This window comes from Alosa alosa, chromosome 3 (genome assembly GCF_017589495.1).
Source record: "Alosa alosa isolate M-15738 ecotype Scorff River chromosome 3, AALO_Geno_1.1, whole genome shotgun sequence".
NCBI classification, from domain to species: domain Eukaryota; kingdom Metazoa; phylum Chordata; class Actinopteri; order Clupeiformes; family Clupeidae; genus Alosa; species Alosa alosa.
The window spans coordinates 236,279-259,097 of NC_063191.1; the positions used below are offsets into that span (position 1 = coordinate 236,279).

At 41.4% G+C, this 22,819-nt stretch overlaps 1 protein-coding gene across 5 annotated transcripts in view; it reads left to right on the forward strand.

Moving 5' to 3' along the window:
• slc37a1 (solute carrier family 37 member 1) overlaps positions 1-22,819 on the forward strand; it is a 77,122-nt gene that overhangs the window by 47,669 nt on the left and 6,634 nt on the right. For all 5 annotated transcript variants that reach the window (XM_048238711.1, XM_048238710.1, XM_048238713.1 and 2 more), the window contains 8 exons: positions 1,836-2,021; positions 3,185-3,275; positions 4,397-4,459; positions 4,592-4,677; positions 8,097-8,145; positions 10,668-10,741; positions 10,929-11,007; positions 22,696-22,793. In XM_048238711.1, coding sequence (XP_048094668.1) covers positions 1,836-2,021; positions 3,185-3,275; positions 4,397-4,459; positions 4,592-4,677; positions 8,097-8,145; positions 10,668-10,741; positions 10,929-11,007; positions 22,696-22,793 — 726 coding nt within the window. The remainder of the gene's footprint in view (positions 1-1,835; positions 2,022-3,184; positions 3,276-4,396; positions 4,460-4,591; positions 4,678-8,096; positions 8,146-10,667; positions 10,742-10,928; positions 11,008-22,695; positions 22,794-22,819) is intronic.

The window sequence follows — 22,819 nt, forward strand, 5'->3', positions numbered from 1 at the left end:
GACTGCGCTAGCGTTATGATTATGGCATTAAAGACTGCGTGAAAAAGCTAGAGTTACAAATAGTATAGCTTTTTTTCAATATGAACTATGCCTATATGTTCAACTTTGTCGCCGCTCAATTCATCCCTTGTGTTTAAAATTTGCGGATAGGCCAGCAGGGGCTTTTGTTTTATGCTGGCAACAAAACCAGAAGCGGTTCGCCGCGTTATTCTTTATTCTAAATGCCATGGCGATAAAGAGAAAGAAGTCAGAAAGGAATTTACCTTAGACTAGGCTATATCAGAGCCCGCCTCTGACATTTTCTGGCTATATAACCTACCGAAATAGGTTAATGATGTAAAGTCAAGCGCGCTTCTATGGACTGCTGTGTGCGTACGCAGTTTTATTGATGAGTTTGGCAAGTGCTGCGCATAGTTGCAGTGGAATATGGCTGCCCAGGGGCATTATAAAACTTCTCACTCTTAGACCTACTCATACACGCAGCGGTGAAATGGCCTATTTAGCTGTCAAATTCTAATCATATGCTGGGGAGAAATCGTCGACATCCATGATTATTTTGTTATTCCAGCACCCCTGGTCAAAAAATATGTTCCTTCGCCTGAAAGTATGCTATGATTTTGAATGTAGACTGTTGTCAAATTTGGCAAATACAAACGGGAGAAACAAATATGGTTCATGCTCTTCATGCTGTTTCATTCGATGTTTTAAAAGGAGGAGAATTTAAAACATTAAGCACATTCCACTTTTGCATGAATAATTCCTGAACGGTTTTGGTCGGGGCTGATAATGCAACTGTATTTGACAAAGGACCGATATAGCTATTTGTTAGTGACAAAAAATATGAGCTTTCAGTGTGATACGCATCTTCTTTGTAAATTACGTAATTAAAACGTGTTTCATCTGTTCTGGCTATCCTGCTATTTCTGATCTTACTGTATCTCACTCAGTGAACAACATCTCAACACTAAATGAATGATGATCTGTTATTGTCATCAGATAGCCTAGTCATATAGGTAGACATTATGTGTGTTATAAATAATTAATTGGGATAATATTTTCCATCTTTGCAGAGGAAAAGTTTTGTGCAAAGGGAATTAAAGGCCTGTCTCATATAGGCTTCGTCTCTAATACTCACGGGTGCAGTTTGGCGATTTGGGAAAATAAAAGCCCAGGCTATTATTTGGAGTTTTACGGTATTTATAGTTTTGTATACAGCATAGAATGGTCTTCGAGCTTTGTCTTTGAGTGCCTGCATGCTAATATGTGCTAAAATTGCCTGAGGACGTCTATAAATATGTTACAGGACTATAAATATGTTACAGGACTATAAATAAATGTTTAACATTTTCAAGAGCAAACATTTGTGCCAGATTATATGCTTTTTAAAAAAGCATGCAAATATTATTCTTTTTTTTTAATGCCTGATTCACATGTTTGTTTATTAGTGTCTGGAGCATGTAGAGGTGCTCAGTGTTTTGATATTTTGGCAGGAACCCAATTTGACCTTTGCTTAGATTGTTTTGATTGTCAAGACATTTTATTGATGATACTGCAGAGCTGCAATGCCTCTGTACTTATTTGAGTCGTATTTGTCAGCAGATTTACAAATAGGGGTGAAAAGGCCTATATTCCAAGTTTCTTTATGGCCTCAAGCATCTTTAAATGACTGAATTTCAGCATCTCTGGCAACACACGTGGGATTAACCTTTAACCCTAACCCTAACCCTAACCCATCTCCACAGATTTCAGTTTTTGAATTTGGTCTTTTATTGATGTGATTAATGGGGAAATCCCTCTCTCCCTCTCTCTCACTCCCTCTCCCTCTCTCTCTCTAGAGTTGGGACACAGAGTTGTTGTTGCCCCAGAGTGATCGTGAGGGAGTGTGTGTGGAGCGTGATCGTGAGGGAGTGTGTGTGGAGCGTGATCGTGAGGGAGTGTGTGTTCCTCTCCAGCAGCTGGTTGTGGTTAAGAGTGAAACAGAACCTTCTGCTATCAGCTTCATGGGAGCGCTGCGCATCCCTGTGAGTACACACACACACACACACACACACACACACACACACACACACACACTCACACTCACACACACACTCTTCTGCTATAAGCTTCATGGGAGCCCTGTGCATGCCGGTGAGTACACACACACACACACACACACTCACACTCACACACACACACTCTTCTGCTATAAGCTTCATGGGAGCCCTGTGCATGCCGGTGAGACACACACACACACACACACACACACACACACACTCTTCTGCTATAAGCTTCATGGGAGCCCTGTGCATACCGGTGAGACACACACACACACACACACACACACACACACACACGCCTCACGTTCAGCCACACACACACACACATGCACACACATACACACACACACTACTGAAATGCAGTAATCTGTGTGGATGTGTGTGTGTGTGTGTGTGTGTGTGTGTGTGTGTGTGTGTGTTTGGGGAGGTATGCATATTTATAATGTGAGTGGGTGGATGGGTTTGTGATGTGAGTGTGTTTGGGGGGGGCGGTATGTGTGTATATAATGTGTGTCTGTGTGTGTGTATGTGTATATGTGTTTATAATGTGTGTGTGTGCTTTTTTTTTTTGGGAGGTGGGTATGTGTATATAATGTGTTTATTATGTGTGTATGTGTTGGGGGGTTAACAATATGTGTGTGTGTGTGAGTGTGTGAATAAGTATAAGTATAAGTACATATACTCTTTTGATCCCGTGAGGGAAAAGGGAAATTTGGTCTCTACATTTATCCCAATCCGTGAATTAGTGAAACACAAACAGCACACAGTGAACACACAGTGAGGTGAAACACACACTAATCCCGGTGCAGTGAGCTGCCTGCAACAACAGTGTGCCTGGGGGCAGTGAGGGGTTAGGTGCCTTGCTCAAGAGCACTTCAGCCGTGGCCCACTGGTCGGGGCTCGAACCGGCAACCCTCCGGTTACAAGTCCGAAGTGCTAACCAGTAGGCCACAGCTGCCCGTGTGAGGTGTGTATATGTGTTGGGGGGTTAACAGTGTGTGTGTGTGTGTGAGGTGTGTGTATATGTGTTGGAGGGTTAACAGTGTGTGTGTGTGTGTGTGTGTGTGTGTGTGAGGTGTGTGTGCATATGTGTTGGGGGGTTAACAATGGTGTGTGTGTGTGTGTGTGTGTGTGTGTGTCTGTAGGGAGTGGTAGAGTTTTCTCTTTGCCTGCTGTTTGCCAAGCTGGTGAGCTACACGTTCCTCTTCTGGCTGCCAATGTACATCACCAAAACGGGTACACACACACACACACACACACACACACACACACACACACACATTATACACACTACAGTATTTACACACACACACACTATATACACACACACACACATTGTACACACTATACACACACACATACACTATATACACACACACACATTATACACACTATACACACACACATACACTATATACACACACACACACTATACACACACTAACACACACATTATACACACTATACACACACACACACAAACACACACATTATACACACTATACACACACACATACACTATATACACACACACACTATACAAACACACACACATACACTATATATGCATGCACACACACACTATACACACACATACACTATACACACACACAACACACACACACAAATACACACACACACACACACACAAACACACACATTATACACACTATACACACACACACACATTATACACACTATAAACACACACATACACTATATATACACACACACACACTATACACACACACATTATACACACACACATACACTATATATACATACACACACACACACACACACACTATACACACTATACAGACACATACACTATACACACACACACACACACACACACAATACACACTATACACACACACACACTATACACATACACTATATATACATACACGCACACAAACACTATATATACATACACACACACATACACACTATACACACACACATTATACACACTATACACATACACTATACACACTATACACACACATATTATAACACATTATATATGTACATACACACAATATTGTACGCAATACAATGCATAATTATATATAATATACAAACACACACATGCCACTATATGCATACACACATACACAATGCACACACACATTATGCACACACTATATGGTTATGTATACATACACTACACAATACACAATGCACACAATATTATGCACATTATGGCATAATACACACACACTATACACACACATTGCACTATATATACATGGCACACACATTATACACACATTATACACACACACATACACTATATATACATACACACACATGTGTTGGGTAATGTTTGTGATTGTTGTCTTTTTGCGCAGCTCATTTGGATGCTAAGAAGGCAGGAGATCTGTCCACCTTGTTTGATGTTGGAGGAATCGTAGGTGAGTAACTCACCTCTGAGTGTATGTGTGTGTGTTTCCAGGTGGTATCTTGGCTGGTGTGTGTATTAACCTGTGTGTGTGTGTGTGTGTGTGTGTGTGTGTGTGTGTGTGTGTGTGTGTGTTGGCGTTCAGGTGGTATCTTGGCTGGTGTGGTTTCTGATAAACTGGGTAAAAGAGCCAGCACCTGTGCTGTGATGTTGCTACTAGCAGCCCCCACAGTAAGTAGAGTGTGTGTGTGTGTGTGTGTGTGTGTGTGCATGTGTGCGATGCTCCCCCCACAGCAAATATGTGTGTGTGTGTAGGATGCTCCCCCCACAGCAAATATGTGTGTGTGTGTGTGTTTGTGTGTGTATGTGCGCTCACTGCCCCTACAGTGTTTGTAGATGTGTGTGTGTGTGTGCGATTCTCCCCCCACAGCAAATATGTGTGTGTGTGTGTGTGTGTGTAGGATGCTCCCCCCACAGCAAATATGTGTGTGTGTGTGTGTGTGTAGGATGCTCCCCCCACAGCAAATATGTGTGTGTGTGTGTGTGTGTGTAGGATGCTCCCCCCACAGCAAATATGTGTGTGTGTGCGCTCACTGCCCCTACAGTGTGTGTAGATGTGTGTGTGTGTGCGATTCTCCCCCCACAGCAAATATGTGTGTGTGTGTGTGTGTGTGTGTGTAGGATGCTCCCCCCACAGCAAATATGTGTGTGTGTGTGTGTGTGTGTAGGATGCTCCCCCCACAGCAAATATGTGTGTGTGTGTGTGTGTGTGTGTGGATGCTCCCCCCACAGCAAATATGTGTGTGTGTGTGCGCTCACTGCCCCTACAGTGTGTGTGTGTGTGTATGTATGTGCGCTCACTGCCCTTACAGTGTGTGTGTGTGTGTGTGTACCTACTTGGGGTGCACCGAATCCAAGGTTAGGTTTCAGATTCGGCCGAATCTTCAGCTTTTTGATGGGGTTCACAGCCTGCTGAACCTTGTTTTATCAACCAAACCAAATCCTACGCATCGTTTCTGCCACTGCTAGTATATGAGCGCCAATGCAATGGGTTACGCAAGATAGCTACTTCTAGCTAACTATCCACCTCACCTAATGGGCTACACAAGACAGCTCCTTCTAGCTAACTATCCACCTCACCTAATGGGCTACACAAGACGGCTCCTTCTAGCTAACTATCCACTAGCCACCTTATAGGCTACATTAGATAGCTCCCTCTAGCTAACTATCTACTAGCCACCTTATAGGCTACACTAGATAGCTCCCGCTAGCTAACTATCCACTAGCCACCTCATAGGCTACATTAGATAGCTCCCTCTAGCTAACTATCCACTAGCCACCTTATAGGCTACATTAGATAGCTCCCTCTAGCTAACTATCCACTAGCCACCTTATAGGCTACACTAGATAGTTCCCGCTAGCTAACTATTTGCAGACATCCCAACCTGCAAAAAGTCATTTCAGGGAGGTATCACGACCCAATCCCCCAACACACACACATACACACACATTTTTTTTTAGATTTTGGTAGTTTGTTTTTTTCATGTAGCCTTGGCAACTAGCCATCTAGTAGGCTAGGCCTGAATAATATGCACATAAATTGGCACTTAAACTCACCTCAACATGTCTTTTGCAATCATTTAAACCGGCATGGGCAATGCTGAAGTCACTGTTACAAACAGGCAGCGTGCAAGACTAGGCCCATCATTATTTTTCACTCTTATGAGACAAGGGTAGCCTACACTTGATAAGGTATGTGTGTGTGTGTATCTTTCACTCTTATGAGACAAGGGTAGCCTACACTTGATAAGGTATGTGTGTGTGTGTGTGTTTTTTACTCTTATGAGACGAGGGTAGCCTACACTTGATAAGGTATGTGTGTGTGTGTATTTTCTACTCTTATGAGACAAGGGTAGCTACACTTGATAAGGTATGTGTGTGTGTGTATTTGTTACTCTTGTGAGACGAGGGCAGCTACACTTGATAAGGTATGTGTGTGTGTGTATATGAGACGAGGGCAGCCTACACTTGATAAGGTATGTGTGTGTGTGTATTTGTTACTCTTATGAGACGAGGGCAGCCTACACTTGATAAGGTATGTGTGTGTGTGTATTTTCTACTCTTATGAGACGAGGGCAGCTACACTTGATAAGGTATGTGTGTGTGTGTATTTTCTACTCTTATGAGACGAGGGCAGCCTAAACTTGAAAAGGTATGTGTGTGTGTGTGTATATGAGACGAGGGCAGCCTACACTTGATAAGGTATGTGTGTGTGTGTATATGAGACGAGGGCAGCCTACACTTGATAAGGTGTGTGTGTGTGTGTATATGAGACGAGGGCAGCCTACACTTGATAAGGTATGTGTGTGACGAGGGCAGCCTACACTTGATAAGATATGTGTGTGACGAAGGCAGCCTACACTTGATAAGGTATGTGTGTGACGAGGGTAGCCTACACTTGATAAGGTATGTGTGTGACGAGGGCAGCCTACACTTGATAAGGTATGTGTGTGTGTGTATATGAGACGAGGGCAGCCTACACTTGATAAGGTATGTGTGTGACGAGGGCAGCCTACACTTGATAAGGTATGTGTGTGTGTGTATTTTCTACTCTTATGAGACGAGGGCAGCCTACACTTGATAAGGTATGTGTGTGTGTGTATATGAGACGAGGGTAGCCTACACTTGATAAGGTATGTGTGTGTGTGTATATGAGACAAGGGCAGCCTACACTTGATAAGGTGTGTGTGTGTGTGTATATGAGACGAGGGCAGCCTACACTTGATAAGGTGTGTGTGTGTGTGTATATGAGACGAGGGCAGCCTACACTTGATAAGGTATGTGTGTAGGGCAGCCTACACTTGATAAGGTATGTGTGTGACGAGGGTAGCTTACACTTGATAAGGTATGTGTGTGACGAGGGTAGCCTACACTTGATAAGGTATGTGTGTGTGTGTATGTGAGACGAGGGCAGCCTACACAGCCTGGGCACTGACTCTGCTATGACGCTCCTATTCCTACACTGAACTGATTGATTATATCGGTTATCGATTAATTATAACAGTTGGGCAGCCGTGGCCTACTGGTTAGCACTTCGGACCTGTAATCGGAGGGTTGCCGGTTCGAACCCCGACCAGTAGGCACGGCTGAAGTGCCCTTGAGCAAGGCACCTAACCCCTCACTGCTCCCCGAGCGCCGCTGTTGATGCAGGGATCAATAAAGTATTTATCTATCTATCTCTCTTTATCGCAAATCATTGTAAACAATAATTTTCTGTGTTATGCCATTTCATTTTTTTGTTCCATATCAATTTCTACCAATAATGTAAATTAAAAAGGTTAACATTAGCACAACAGAAAAATATGAATAATCCTGTCTATAATGTGACCAGTTCAAGTGCTCCAATAATCATGCTTTGTAAATGGCATCTTTTTTCAGTTTTTGGTGATGCTTACTGAATTTACACAGAAATGACAGGATCGGCAGAACCTTAAATAAGGGATTCGGTATTCGGCAGAACCTTAAAAATCGGGATTCAGGATTCGGCAGAACCTTAAAAATCAGGATTCGGTTCAGTGCATACTCGCTGACCATACAGTTAGTGTGTGTGTGTGTGTGTGTGTGTGTGTGTGTGTGTGTGTGTGTTTCAGCTCTACGTGTTCTCCATGATAAGTGAGCTTGGTCTGGGCCCCACAATAGGTAAGAGCTCCCATTGTGTTTGTTTGTGTGTGTGTGTGTGTGTGTGTGTGTGTGTGTGTGTGTGTGTGTGTGTGTGTGTGTGTGTGTGTGTGTGTGTGTGTGTGTGTGTGTTTGTGTGTTTGTGTATGTGTGTGTTTGTGTGTTTGTGTTTGTGTGTGTGTGTGTGTGTTTGTTTTTGTAGGTGTTATCTTGTAATGATGATTATGGTATGTGTGTTTGTGTGTTTAACGTGTGTGTGGGTGTGTCTGTGTGTATAACGTCTAACGATAAAATGACAAGAAGTGGGTGGGATATATATGGGGTTAGGGGGGATATACAGTTGTGCTCATAAGTTTACATACCCTTAGCATATACATGCTAAAGTTGACTAAAAAGAAGAATAAAAAAATCATCTTTTGAAAATTGATCTTAATGTCTTAATAAAAAAATGAGGAAAAATCCAACCTTTAAAGACACCAATTTTCTTTGTGAATGAATTATGTATTGTAAATGAATAAATGTTCTTCCTTAAAATACAAGTGCTCATAAGTATACATACCCCTATGTTAAATTCCCATAGAGCCAGGCAGATTTTTATTTTTAAAGGCCAGTTGTTTCATGGATACCGGATACTATGCATCCTGATGAAGTTCCCTTGGGCTTTGAAATTGAAATTAAAATAGCTTCACATACCCTTCACCATACATATAGATTGGCTATCATATAGGTGGTTCTATTTCAGTTAGCCGCTATGTTAGCCGAGTATGTATACTTATGAGCACTTGTATTTTAAGGAAGAACATTTAGTTATTTACAATATATAATTGACAAAGAAAATTGGTGTCTTTAAAGCAGGGGTCTCAAACTCAAATGAGCTGGGGGCCAATTCTGCCAACGTCATCTGATTGGAGGGCCGGCTATTTCTGAAAATGCAATGTTCTTTTTTTCAAATACCACACAAAACTGCAAACAGAAAGTGCAAGTGTTTTTATCTAGTTTTAGACACCTGTGCTAGCAACCTTAGCTTATAAATAAAATAATGATAAAATAAATATTAATACAAATTATAAAACAAATGAAAAGCATAAAAACAGGTATGTGTGTGTTTCACACCAAATAAAAATATTTTCCTCTAATAACTTTTTTAAACCTGGCAAACTATAGGCGTCAGGGTTAAGAAAGCAACACCATTGGATTTTTATATCAAAATTTCAAAAGGCCATGGCTTGAAAGTGGTCAGAGATAAAGTCCTACTGTAAATGTAAAAATCTTTCAAAAGTTTATGAAGGGGGTAAATATACCCATCTAATTTGCCACTGGATGGCAAGCACCTCAAATTATGCACCTTTCAATAAATACTGGATGAACATATTTGAGCAGGTTTACTTTACTTTTTTCATATTACCCACATAACAAATTAACAGGAAAACACCTAAGATGTATACCAATACCTAAGATGTATGTGGTTTCTAAACCACAAGGCCTACAATGAAGTATTCTGGTTAAATGAGTTCCTATCGCGGGTAATCTGAGTACCCAGAAGTTCACATCATATTGCGGGTGACTTTGTAGTTTAGAGCCCTATTTCTACTAGCCCTGCTGTCTGTACCACGTCCATTACGGACACTATCATCACGATTACCACTGCAACCTCCAAGCTATGTTGGGCAGAGGGTCGAAATAAGCATGGTATGCTTAGTGGACACCATCGTACACGCAGACGCACCTCCATTCAATAGACGATCGATCATAATCTCCAAAAGGATATTCTCCTTCAGATTTAGAATAGGTGAATAACATAGCCTACCTAAGACTTCATCATCACGTAAAGCGTTTTTTCAACATTTGGTGTAGGCCTATTTCTGCTTAATTTTTGCTTCAATTTATGCAACAATATGGCCTGCATCGCCTGGCGTCATTACAAATGCACGTCTTTGTGTTTCTCGCGTGTAATAGTAAAAGTATTTCCTGAAAACTTTGCGCAGCGATTTTGGGTTTGAATGAAGCTCTGGATGTCTAGCACATAGTGGAGCAGAGTACAAATACTTACTTGGAACTATCGTCTATTTTAATCAGTATCGTTGTTTGTCACAATTAAAAAGTCTCAAGGGCCGGATTACATTATTATTTTGACATACGTCGTGGGCGGAATTAATGGACGCATGGGCAGTGTTTGAGACCCCTGCTTTAAAGGTTGGACTTTTCCTCATTTTTTTATTAAGACTTAAGACATTAAGATCAATTTTAAAAGATGATTTTTTTATTCTTCATTTTAGTCAACTTTAGCATGTATATGCTAAAGGTATGTAAACTTATGAGCACAACTGTATATGGGGTTAGGGGGATATATATGGGGTTAGGGGGTATATATATGGGGTTAGGGGATATATATAGGGGGGGGGATATACATGGGTTAGGGGGGAAGGGGTTAGGGGGAATGAGCCGGGCCCTTGTGGGCATTTGGACCCAAATATGGTGCTATGTGTTAACATGTGTGTGTTTAATGTGTGTGTGTGTGTGTGTGTGTGTTATCTATCTTACAGTGATGTTGCTGGTTTGTGGGGGGTTGGTAAATGGACCATATGCCCTTATAACCACTGCAGTATCAGCAGACCTGGTAAGTGTGTGTGTGTGTGTGGTGTGTGCATGTAATCTGTTTGTGTTTGTGTGTGTATTGTGTATGTGCGTATGTTTGTGTGTGTGTGTGTGTGTGTGTGTGTGTGTGTGAGTTAAAAAGCAAAGTTAATGAAGCAGAGTTACTAAGTGTGTGTGTTTATAATGTGTTTGTGTGTGTATTTCCGTAGGGCACTCATAAGTCTTTGAAGGGGAATGCTCGTGCACTGTCGACAGTCACAGCCATCATTGATGGCACTGGCTCTGTTGGTAAGAGGGGTGGCGGGGCCTAGGGAGGTGGGAGGGACTTATCTAGAGCCTATGGCCTCTTCTGTTGATGATCATCAATTGCCATTACTGTGTTTATGAACATTATCAATTGTCATTATCAGTTATCATTAATTACTATATCGGTAGTCATTATCATCAGTTATCATTAATTACTATATCGGTAGTCGTTATCATCAGTTATCATTAATTACTATATTGGTAGTCATTATCATCAGTTATCATTAATTACTATATCGGTAGTCGTTATCATCAGTTATCATTAATTACTATATTGGTAGTCGTTATCATCAGTTATCATTAATTACTATATTGGTAGTCATTATCATCAGTTATCATTAATAATCATTATCATCAATTATTATTATCATCAGTTATCATTAATTACTATATCGTCATTATCATCAATTATAGAACACTGACTGGATCTCCTCCCTTTTAAGGGGGTTTTAAAGGCATACCATACACTTAGTTTATTAAGTGTTTCTTATGCATTATGTTTGTATATTATAGTATTTATTTATTTTCATTAGGCTATTGATTGCACTGACATTGTTGTTTATTTGCTATTCTCCTTAATACCAACTTTTTAAATTGTTTACTGTTAAATTTAACTTTGTATTGTTGCTATTTGTATGTCGCTTTAGACAAAAGCTTCCGCTAAATACCATAACCATCATCAATTATCCTCTATGATCATTATCATCATAACCATTATCATCACGCTAAATACCATAACCATAACATAACCATTATCATCACGCTAAATACCATAACCATAACCAGAGTCATAAAAAGTCATAAAACGTCTTAAATTTACTAATGAGAATTTTAGGCCATAAAAAGTCATAAAAACATCCGTATTTCCCGTACAAGGTCATAAATTACATTTAGCCACGTCTTAAATTGATATGTTCGTCGTCTTAAATTGATATGTTCGTCGTCTTAAATTGATATGTTCGTTCATTCATTGTTCTACCGTCGTGTTTTCCCCCGAGAAAATACGCTGGTGGCGGGATTCATTCATTTCGCCTATTGTAGTTCTGTCTGAGGAATCTGGGTGGTAACATCGCGTTCCAGAACTACAAAGTCCATGCGGCAGTGCAGGAAACAGACTTGTCGGGAAGGACTTTCACAGAAACCTGCGCGAACTTCAAAGCTTCACTGCCGGTGAAGCTCCTCCTTACCGCATCTCATTTCTGTAGCTGATATATTTGGGTCTGATTAATTGATTAGTGAACTTTTCCACAATGGGAAAGTGTACGTTTAACATGCTATGGATAGATGATGGCGCGTTTAAGAGCTGGCTTAAGCCCGTCGCTAACACCCTGTGCAAGAAGACCATTGAGCTCTCCAGTTTAGGCATACAAGCCTTAAATTCACATGCCAAGTCAGAGAGGCATAAGGTATCGTTGAAAGGTCTGCAGCGGGTGCAGGCGATCACTCAGTTTTGTTCTCCGGTCCAAGCTCCTCACGGGATTCCCGGTCCAAGCTCCTCACGGGATTCTGGTTGTCCTGCTCCCGCCACACACAGTGCTTTTGGATCAACCTCGACATTAAAAGCGGAGGTCCTGTGGCTGTTGAACACACGCTTTTGGATCAACCTCGACATTAAAAGCGGAGGTCCTGTGGGTGTTGAACACAGTGCTTTCGGATCAACCTGCTTTCGGATCAACCTCGACATTAAAAGCGGAGGTCCTGTGGGTGTTGAACACAGTGCTTTCGGATCAACCTGCTTTCGGATCAACCTCGACATTAAAAGCGGAGGTCCTGTGGGTGTTGAACACCGTGACGAAACACCAGTCGTACAGTGGGAACGAAGATATATCCGAACTTTTCCGAACAATGTTCCCAGACTCAACCATAGCCAAGACCTTTACGTGTGGGAAAGATAAGACTTCATACATCGCACGGTTTGGCTTGGCAGAGTACATTAAAAAAGACCTCGTCTCCAAAGTCACGGGGCCTTACATGCTCATGTTTGATGAAAGCTTGAATCACACAAGCAAGAAGAAACAGCTGGACATACACGTTCGGTTCTGGGATGACGACAAGGTGAATTCTCACTACCTGGGCTCACACTTCATTGGCCCAGGATTTGCTAAAGCACTTTAAAGTAAGTAGCCAAATTAAAGTTTAATCTTTATACAAATATGTTTTATAATGCTGCATGTAATATTTGAAATAATTTCAATTTGTTTGGTTATGTTGCTAAATGTTGGGACTGATGGCTACTGAAATCCGGGGAGTATTTGATGGTTCACTATTAAGTTGCATATAGCTGAAAGACTGTGTTTCCGCACTGTTTGCGAGACAAGGCAGCGTGCTTTCATTCATTTATATACATACGTACAATGTCTTAGTGCTCATGGACTGATAGCCCTACTGGTAGGCAATTATTACCCTGGCTTGTATTTGGGGGCCGGCCTTTATTTGTCCAATCGACCACCACCCAGCTATTATTTGAGGCCCTTCTTATAAATAGAACAGAATAGAATTCCGGCCATAATTTGATGATTTTTTTGGGGGGGGATTTGAGGATTTAGGTTTTTGAGGATTTCAGGACCTAGCCCAATGTAATTTAAATTGTTATATTTGTTTCGTCAGCTGCGGGTGTATTATTGTCAGAAACCGTCCTCGTGGAGGCCATGCAGGCCTAGTCAAACATCTTGAACTTGAACTGGAAAAGTGCTGTGTGTGTGTGCATGTGTGTATGTTATCATGGTATATTTATTTACCATCATCTTTTTATTGTCATCCCTCAAGGAGTGTGTGGATCAGCTGAATCTCAGCAGGCTGGTCTCTGTATCGATGGATGGGCCCAATGTAAATTTTAAGTTCTTGGAGCTTCTCCAATCCGACTTAAAGGAAATGTATGGGGGTGCTCAGCTGGTGTCCGTGGGGAGCTGTGGGCTTCATACTCTGCACAATGCGTTCAAGGCAGGTTTCTCCATGTGGCAGATGGAAAAGCTGTTAAGATCAATGCACACACTCTTCAACAATGTTTCTGCGAGGAGGGAAGACTATGTAACAGTCACAATGTTCCTGCGAGGAGGGAAGACTATGTAACAGTCACAATGTTCCTGCGAGGAGGAGTCATCAGTCTTCCCTCTAGCATTCTGTGGCCATCGATGGTTGGAGAACCTGCCTGTGGTAGAGAGAGCTCTTGAGGTTTGGCCTTCACCTCAACTGTATGTGGATACTTTATGAAACGAGAAGTCCTGCAGGACATCACAAAACTGCAGCTCACCTGGACTTGGGTGAGAAGAACAACCTGCTCCTGCCACAGAGAATGGACATTGGCCTAGGTGCAGAAAAAGCCCTGAAGGTATTGTGTTCCATTTTGAAGTTGTAGTTTTAGAAATTGTGGTCAGGATACAAGAAGCAGGAATCATTGTGTTGTACATTCTGTTCCACCTACTTATGTTTTTATTGTACACCCCTCTTCAGTATCAGATCTCAGAGTCCTAGAATTTAGGAGAAACTGCATGCAGGGGCTGACCAATATAGTCAGAAAAGTGCAGGAGAAGAGTCCACTTAAATATTGCACCGTTAGGCAGATGGCCTGTCTGGACCCCTCTACATGTTCAGAGACCCAGACAGGTGCAAGGAACAAATGAAATGTCTGGTGCAGACCAAGCAGCTGGCAGGAGGTGTATCCGCTGGTAGGAGTAGTTCTTGAAGGGGCTTAAAGGAGCACGCTAAATGATACTCCAAGTGGTTATTACACTGTGTTTACAGCATTATACTTAACTGTGTTTACAGCATTATACTTAACTGGACCACGCTAAATGATACTCCAAGTGGTTATTACACTGTGTTTACAGCATTATACTTAACTGTGCAAATCTCATAGACATTTGCTCCATGTTTACTTTTTCTCTATTCCCATCAGGGTATTTATTTAGGGTGGATCTCTAGCTTTTGTCATGTGGTTGGTAATGGTCCTGCACCTGTTCTGTGTGCAGTGGTTCATGATTTAGGATTAATTTACATAGGGTTTTGCTTGCTTAAAATATAAAGTTTATGTGTGTTTTTTAGGAATCACATATACCTAATAAGTGTAGCACATTTAAGAAAATGTAAAAATCAGAAAGAAGCTCAGTATCAAATGGAAAGGTATCCTGACAACAGTAATCAACAAAAGAAATTGGATGAGCGATCATGTAGGTGTTGCAGATTAACTACATGTAATTTTCGTGTCCTGAGTTTAAAATTGTATTTATCTCAGTTTAGTGGAGTTTCTATGCCCTCTGAAACCTTAGGGTTAGCCCTGAATTTAAACCATCGTAACCAAATGTTATTGTAGTCTTTATAGAGGTTGAAGTGCATGAATATATACATATATTAAGGTATTCCCTATGTTTTTGTTTTAGGGGATGTCATTCTTCAACAATTTGAGGCTCTTCTGACCCTTGAGTGTAGGAATGAAGAGTTTCTCTCCTTCCAGCCACTGGTGAAACGGCTGGACACCTTCTTGTGCGGCTTCTTAAGCCTTGCCTATCCAGTGGCCAGGAAGCAGAGGGCAAATCGGGGTCAAAGATGGCCCAGCTCCTTTCAAAATCAAGCAAGGAAAAATTGGCTGAGCTGAAAAAGGTTGAGGAGGAGATCAGCGTTAAGAGGGACGAACTGAGATACATGTAGACTGACTGGCTGACTGACTGGCTGACTGACCGACAGACAGACTGACTTGTTGTGCCATAGAATTGTTTGTTTACAATACAATTTACAGTTGTTAAGTGTTGCTGTGTTGTTGTTTGTTCAGTTTGTTACTCTTCAGAAAATGGAACCTTTAAAGAATACAATTTGTTGTTGTCAATGAAAGTCAATAAAAAAAAAGTTTTTTCAGAATTCGTGTAGGTCATAAATTTATATCTAGTGGGGGGCCTTAAGCACATGAATAGGTAATTTCGCGCAAATTCTTCTAAAAGGGCCAAATTTGGCACAGATGTAGCTCAAGTTATACTGCAATGATTTAGCTAGGGCGCCGGAGCCAGCGACCCTCAGGGCCAAGATGGCGGCCAAATCCAATATGGCCGCTACCCGAAAAGGGTTCTATAACTTTTGAACCACATAAGGTACAAATACAAACTTGATGTCTTTTTCAACTTAATTGATCATGGGAAACACATAGGAATGTTTATATTTATGACCCATTATATCTGGACCACTTAATCCTCCAATTCCAATATGGCCGCTGTCCAAAAAAGCAGTTTTGACTGTAGACTGCCAGCGTCCTCTTCTATGCATTGGTATGCTGGGGTAGCCTGACTAGCCACACCCACATTAAAATGTAGGGTCTGGGCACTCACCATTGGCAGTGCTCAGTCCGAGGGGCGGGATAATCGGTTGTCTTTCAAATTCCCTCTGCACGCAATAGGACAGCGCTATGAGTCCCATGTGTTTTTCCACCAGTGGAGCTAGTTGGCTAGTTCAAACTTTTGCCAACTCAAGCTCAACTCGTGTCACGCTGTTCACAAACAGCAACATCCATCGTCTTTGTTTTCAAGTATCAGGGAATTCAAGCCAAACCGTTGCAACTCTGCCATCAATCATTACGTTAAGCCCGCCTAACGTCTCTATACACAATTTGATTGGCCTGATAGAAGTTTCATTTTTCCAGCTCACAAGCCAACGGAGAGTTGCTAGACTAGCCCTGCCGCTAGGGTGCGTCTAGATTTCTAGGCTAATGCTGGGGAGGAAGCGCAAAAAAGAAGGATGCTGGGCGACTTGACAGGCTGGTAAGGAAAGCTGGCTCTGTAGTGGGAGCTGAACTGGAGTGCATCACTTCAATATCTGATAAAAGGACCCTGAACAAACTGATCAATATTTTGGACAATGAGTGTCATCCACTCCACAGCACTATTACAAAGCAGAAAAGCTTGATCAGCTGGAGACTTTGCTCACTGCCTTGCACAACAGACAGACTGAGGAAGTCATTTGTCCCCAGGGCCATTGAACTGTTCAATGCTTCACTTAACTCATTGAGTGCCAAAAACGTAATATTACGTTTTTCCTTCCCATGCGTTGAGTGCCAAAAACGTAATATTATGTTTTTAGCTTTTTTTTTTAATTACGAAACTAGACACTCTAACACACCTTATATGTGATTTTGGGAACTCTGTGATTAATGGAAATAAAATATATGACGATCGAGAACGCACAATCTGGACATTTTATCTGGACATTTTATCATAACTCGTTGCCGCTTTGGGTCGAATTACGGCTCCCACACACAGCTGCGTTCCGTCAACGCATTCCAGTGGGTGTTCCCGCCGGTAGCTATGCAAATGACTTGAAGTAAAACCGTAATGTGATTGGTTGGTGCCGTCCGTAGATTGGCTTGATTGGCCGGTGCCGTCTGTCGGTGCAGCAACAGCTGAACTCCTCAACGCGAGCGGCGGGAGAAACGCAACGCGATGGACCCACAATTCAGTTCGGCAACGGATCACGTGAGCCCATTTAAAGTGAATGGGATGCGTCTCCAACAACGCGATGCACGCAGCTGTGTGTGGGAGCCGTTAGTGACGCATGCACGTCAGGTCAAAACCAGGCCATTTTCGTGGGTCTATCACTAGGTGGCAGTCTCGCCAGGTCTCGCTGATCACTTCCCGGAAAGTTTACACAAGTAAGTAACAGGCAACACTTTATATTTCATGAAAGACGTTATATCTCCATTTCTAGAAAAAAACAGCGATTTTGATGAAAACTAGCCACTGTTTAGCTTGGGAGTTCTCAGGACCAGAGGTGTGTAGAAATACACGGTTTGCACCCACCGAGAGCTTAAAGTCTCACCTTTTAAACGAGCCATTGTATGTGTTCATAGCTATAACACAGAATATGCTGTGGCTGTACAAAAATCATCAACAATGGTCTAGATTGCTGGCACTCTAGGACAAAGCTCCCGAAAACAGCTTGGCATTCAATGAGTTAAGGGAAGAGGAGAGATAGACAGAGATAGTCTGTCTGCCTCTCCACCCTCTCCATGTTTGTGTACTGTCTGTCCACTAGCCACTTTTTACCACTGTCTTACTGCTTCACTGCTTGCGTGCTATAATAGATAGATAGATAGATAGATAGATAGATAGATAGATAGATTACTTTATTAATCCCAAAAGGGAAATTATGGTGTAATTAATACTAACATATGCATAACCCCTCCCTTCATCCTACAGCCGGATTGTGGCCACACTTACCTATACTTAATACTTAATGCTTTATAATCAATACTTGTATAACGGCTGTAACCCTATTACGTCAACCCATTCTTGCACTGATATAGTTTTTCTATAGTTTTTTAATATTACCTTGCCTACTCTCTTATATGTCCATATTTATTTTATGCTGGTCTCTAGACTTTATTCTTGCACTGTTGCACTGTTGGACTCATTTGCACCATCACTATGACACTCACTCTCACAGAGCACCTTACCTTACTTTGCACAGAGAATCACAGGCTCAGTCCCTGCCTCAGTCATTGCAAGCGCCTCACCCCTAAGCACACTATGTGGATACTGTTTTAGACTTGATTTAGATTTAGTGTTATTTAGTATAATTTGTATTTTAGTATATTCTTTATCTTCTACTGTCCTTATTTCTTAGTTGTGTTTTTTATATTATTTACTTTTATTACTTTTTCTGCTGTTAGTGAATGTTGTGTGTGTGATGTCTGTATGCTACTGAGACCTTGAATTTCCCCTTGGGGAAATAAAGTATCTCTCTATCTATCTATCTATCTATCTATCTAGTTACACCCCATTGTTTGCGCCAATTTATCTACAAGCACCAAATTTGGCATGGATGCAGCTGACGCCATACTGAAATGATTTAGCCAGGGCGCCTGAGCTAGATCTCTGAGACCAAGATGGCAGCCAAATCCGCCACCTGAAAATGGATTTGGCTGCATATTTTGAACCAGATGAGATACAAATGTATAGTTGATACAGGGGGAAAATAAGTATTTGAACCCATGCTAAAGTTGACTAAAAAGAGGAATATACTAGCCTGGAAAATACAGACCCTGATAATCTAGAAAGATTAAGGGTCTGGCCACGAACAATGTAATGGCCCAACTCGAGGGGCGGCACCAAGCATGCATTTAAAAATCTCACTGCACACAATTGGATAACACTAGACCAATGTTTACTCTGAATGATTCCAGACTTTGACGCAATTGGATAACACTACGAACAATGTTTCCAACGTTGCAGTGCTGTCGTCATCAATTTAGCTCGCCTCTGGCCCGCCTATATCAGAAATGATTTGATTGGTTCCACGTGATGGAAAAGTAACGTGCATCATTGGTCATTGCCAGAGTGTCTACAGAGACAATTCCATTGTGCTCTTGCGAGAACTCTGGATTTCCAGGGTAGGAATATATAATCATCTGTTAGAAATTGATCTTAATGCCTTAATTTAAAAAATGAGTAAAAATCCAACCTTTAAGGACACCAATTTTCTTAGTGAATGAAAAATGTATCGCAAATAAATACATTTTCTTCCTTAAATTACAGGGGCACAAGTACAAGTATTTGACCCCCATGTTAAATTCCCTTAGAGGCAGGCAGATTTTTTTTTTTTAAAGGCCACTTATTTCATGGATCCAGGATACTATGCATCCTGATAAAGTTCCCTTGGCCTTTGGAATTAAAATAGCCCCACATCATCACATACCCTTCATCATACCTAGAGATTGGCATGGTGTGTTTTTCAGTTAGCCTATTAGCTGGTTTGATGCTCATTGATATACTCAATCATAAATGTAAGTATTCCTATGGGTTTCCCATGGTCAAAAAAGGTAAAATAGACATCAAGTTTGTATTTGTATCTCATCTGGCTCAAAAGCTATATATAGCCGAATCCCTTTCAGGCGGCGGCCATTTTGGATTTGGCCGCCATCTAGGTCGCTTGGACGTCCTGGCTAAATCATTTCAGTATGCCCTCAGCTACATCTGTGTCAATTTGGTTTTGTAGATGAATTTGCACGAACAATGGGGTATACGGACCCAAACTACAGCCAAAACTGCTTTTTTTGGACAGTGGCCATATTGGAATTAAAGGAATAAGGGGAATAATTAAAGGAATAATCCAGATGCATTGGGTCATAAATATTAACATTCCTATGTGTTTCTCAAGATCAATTAAGCTGACAAAGATATCAAGATTGCATTTGTAACTCATGTGGTTCAAAAGTTATAGCCGGAACCCTTTTCTGGCAGCGGCCATATTGGATTTGGCCGCCATCTTGGCCCCAAGGGTCGCTGACTCCGGCGCCCTACCTAAATCATTTTAGTATGACCTAAGCTGCATCTGTGCCAAATTTGGCGCTTTTAGAAGAATTGCGCGAAAATGTGCTTAAGGCCCCCCACTAATCATAATGGTCATAAAAAAGGTCTTAAAAAGTCTTAAATTTAACTGACTAAACCCTGCAGAAACCCTGATAACCATAACCACCATCAATTATCCTCAATGATCATTATCATCAGCAGTGATGGGTAAAGTACTGAAAATCTATACTCAAGTAAAAGTACAATTACTCCCTTAAAAATGCAAATTACAAGTTGCATTCCATGTTTTATATTTTTAAGTTGTGCAGGAAAGGGCAAAATATTAGCAAAAATGGCTCTTGTACTTTTTTATTTACGTAAAGTAAGTTCAGTGGGTGTGAGCGACTGAACCCACATGTTGGGTTGTGAGTTAGGTGGTGATGGAGACATGTTGGGATGTGAGTTAGGTGGTGATGGAGACATGTTGGGATGTGAGTTAGGTGGTGATGGAGACATGTTGGGATGTGAGTTAGGTGGTGATGGAGGAATGGAAATTGAAGGAGAGGTGGATGTTTATTCAGATAACTAAAATGATTTATTTCTCAACACAGTTTTCAAAAATAGCAACACTAATAAACAAAATACTTTTCACTACCAAAAACAAACATAAATAGCACAAACAATGCACAGTCAAAGTATTAGCAGCTAGCCAACTTAATTAGCCTACTTAAACTCGCTTACTCTGCCTCACAACAGGAGTCTTTATTAGCCTACTTAAACTAACTTACTCTGCCTCACAACAGGAGTCTTTCACCTACCACACTCAAAATGGGAACTGAGCTACTAGGGCTGTAACGATACACCAACCTCACGATTCGGTATGTATCACAATTTGTGACCCACGGTTCGATACGAATCTCGATTTTTCTTTTTTTTTTGGGGGGGGGGGGGGACATAACATTTTAATAGCCTCCCTTAGAACACCAGAAGATTACAATATAATATATCTTTTATTTTATATCCTTTATATTTTTTTGAATGACTGATATTTATGACAGCACACTTTATGCAGATTAGCCTATAGCCTAGGCCTACTATTTTTTATTACAACTCTACCTCTTTAATTCAGCTGTCTGGTTGAAGCCTGGAAATGTTGTAAACAAAGTAGCATAGTTGGCTAGCTTAGCCTATCATAGTCTACTGATTGGACTGTTCAGTTTCCCCATGTGTGTTTAAGTTTTAAGGTAATACTTGTTCTCTTTGGGACAGGCCCTTTGGTATTGAGATGATATCAACTTCAATGCAAGAGTTTTAAACAAATATGTGTAGCAATGATAGCTAATGATGCTAAGCGAATTTAATAGTAATTTAGCTAGTCGTCTTCTATGCGTCCTTGCTTTCACGATTGTGAATGTTTTATTTAAGTCACGCGTGTTCATTGAGCAGGAGAGGGAGAGGGAGGAGAGGGGGTTTACTTCTATACTGTTTGGTAAAGTTGCACACATAGTCTACAATGAAAGCAAGGAGAGATATGAAATTATTATTTATTTATTTGTTTTTGGACAACGTAGGCTACCGATAAGTAAGCGGGAGATGTGGGTTGCTTTTGCAGCCGCGTAAGCTGCAAAGCAGTGCGTGAAACACTAGACAGGGTGTGTCGCGATTCTGCCTTTTCACACCGCGACACAGTATCATGGATATGAATGTCGCGATTTCGGGTTTGAATCGTATATCGTTACAGCCCTATGAGCTACCTCATTAACCCTTAGAGCCCTATTGAGGTTCTTCCTAATGAGGCAGAGTGCGTCAAAAACACACACCCATTATTCTCTGTTAAATTGCTCCGGAACTATTTTTCACAGGGAGATGAAACCTTTATTGCATGACAGAGCAGAAGTGGCTTTCCAACGAGACCACACACTTGTCTGTACGATCAAGTGAAATTAAATCAAATTGCATCATATTTACAGTCTATACTGCTCTGTGTTCACCTGCACACCCATTACTTTTGTTTGAATTACTCGCAAATTTCTGATGGCACGCATGTCAGATGAAAGAGGAGACGCAGAGCTATCAATTGATACCAAGCACATCCTTCTGGGTGAAAGGGATCACGGCATAAAAACAAACGAAGTGACAGCAAAATAATAACTTCATATAGCTCAACCCTACCGCACGTTCATAATCCAACGCTATCAATTACCACCATCATCAGTTATCATGACTCTTTACGATTATTATCATCAATTGTATGTGTGTGTGTGCGCGTGTGTGTTTGTGCGCGTGTTTGTGTGTGTGTGTTTGTGCACGTGTGTGTGTGCGCGTGTGTGTTTGTGTGCGTGTGTGTGCGTGTTTGTGTGCTTGTGTGTGTTTGTGTATTTGTGTGTGTGTGTGTGTGATGTAGGTGCTGCAGTAGGCCCTCTGCTGGCAGGGTTGTTATCTGCGCGGGGCTGGGATCAGGTCTTCTACATGCTCATGGCTGCAGACTTCCTGGCTTTGCTGGTAAGACACATAAAATATCCTTATAC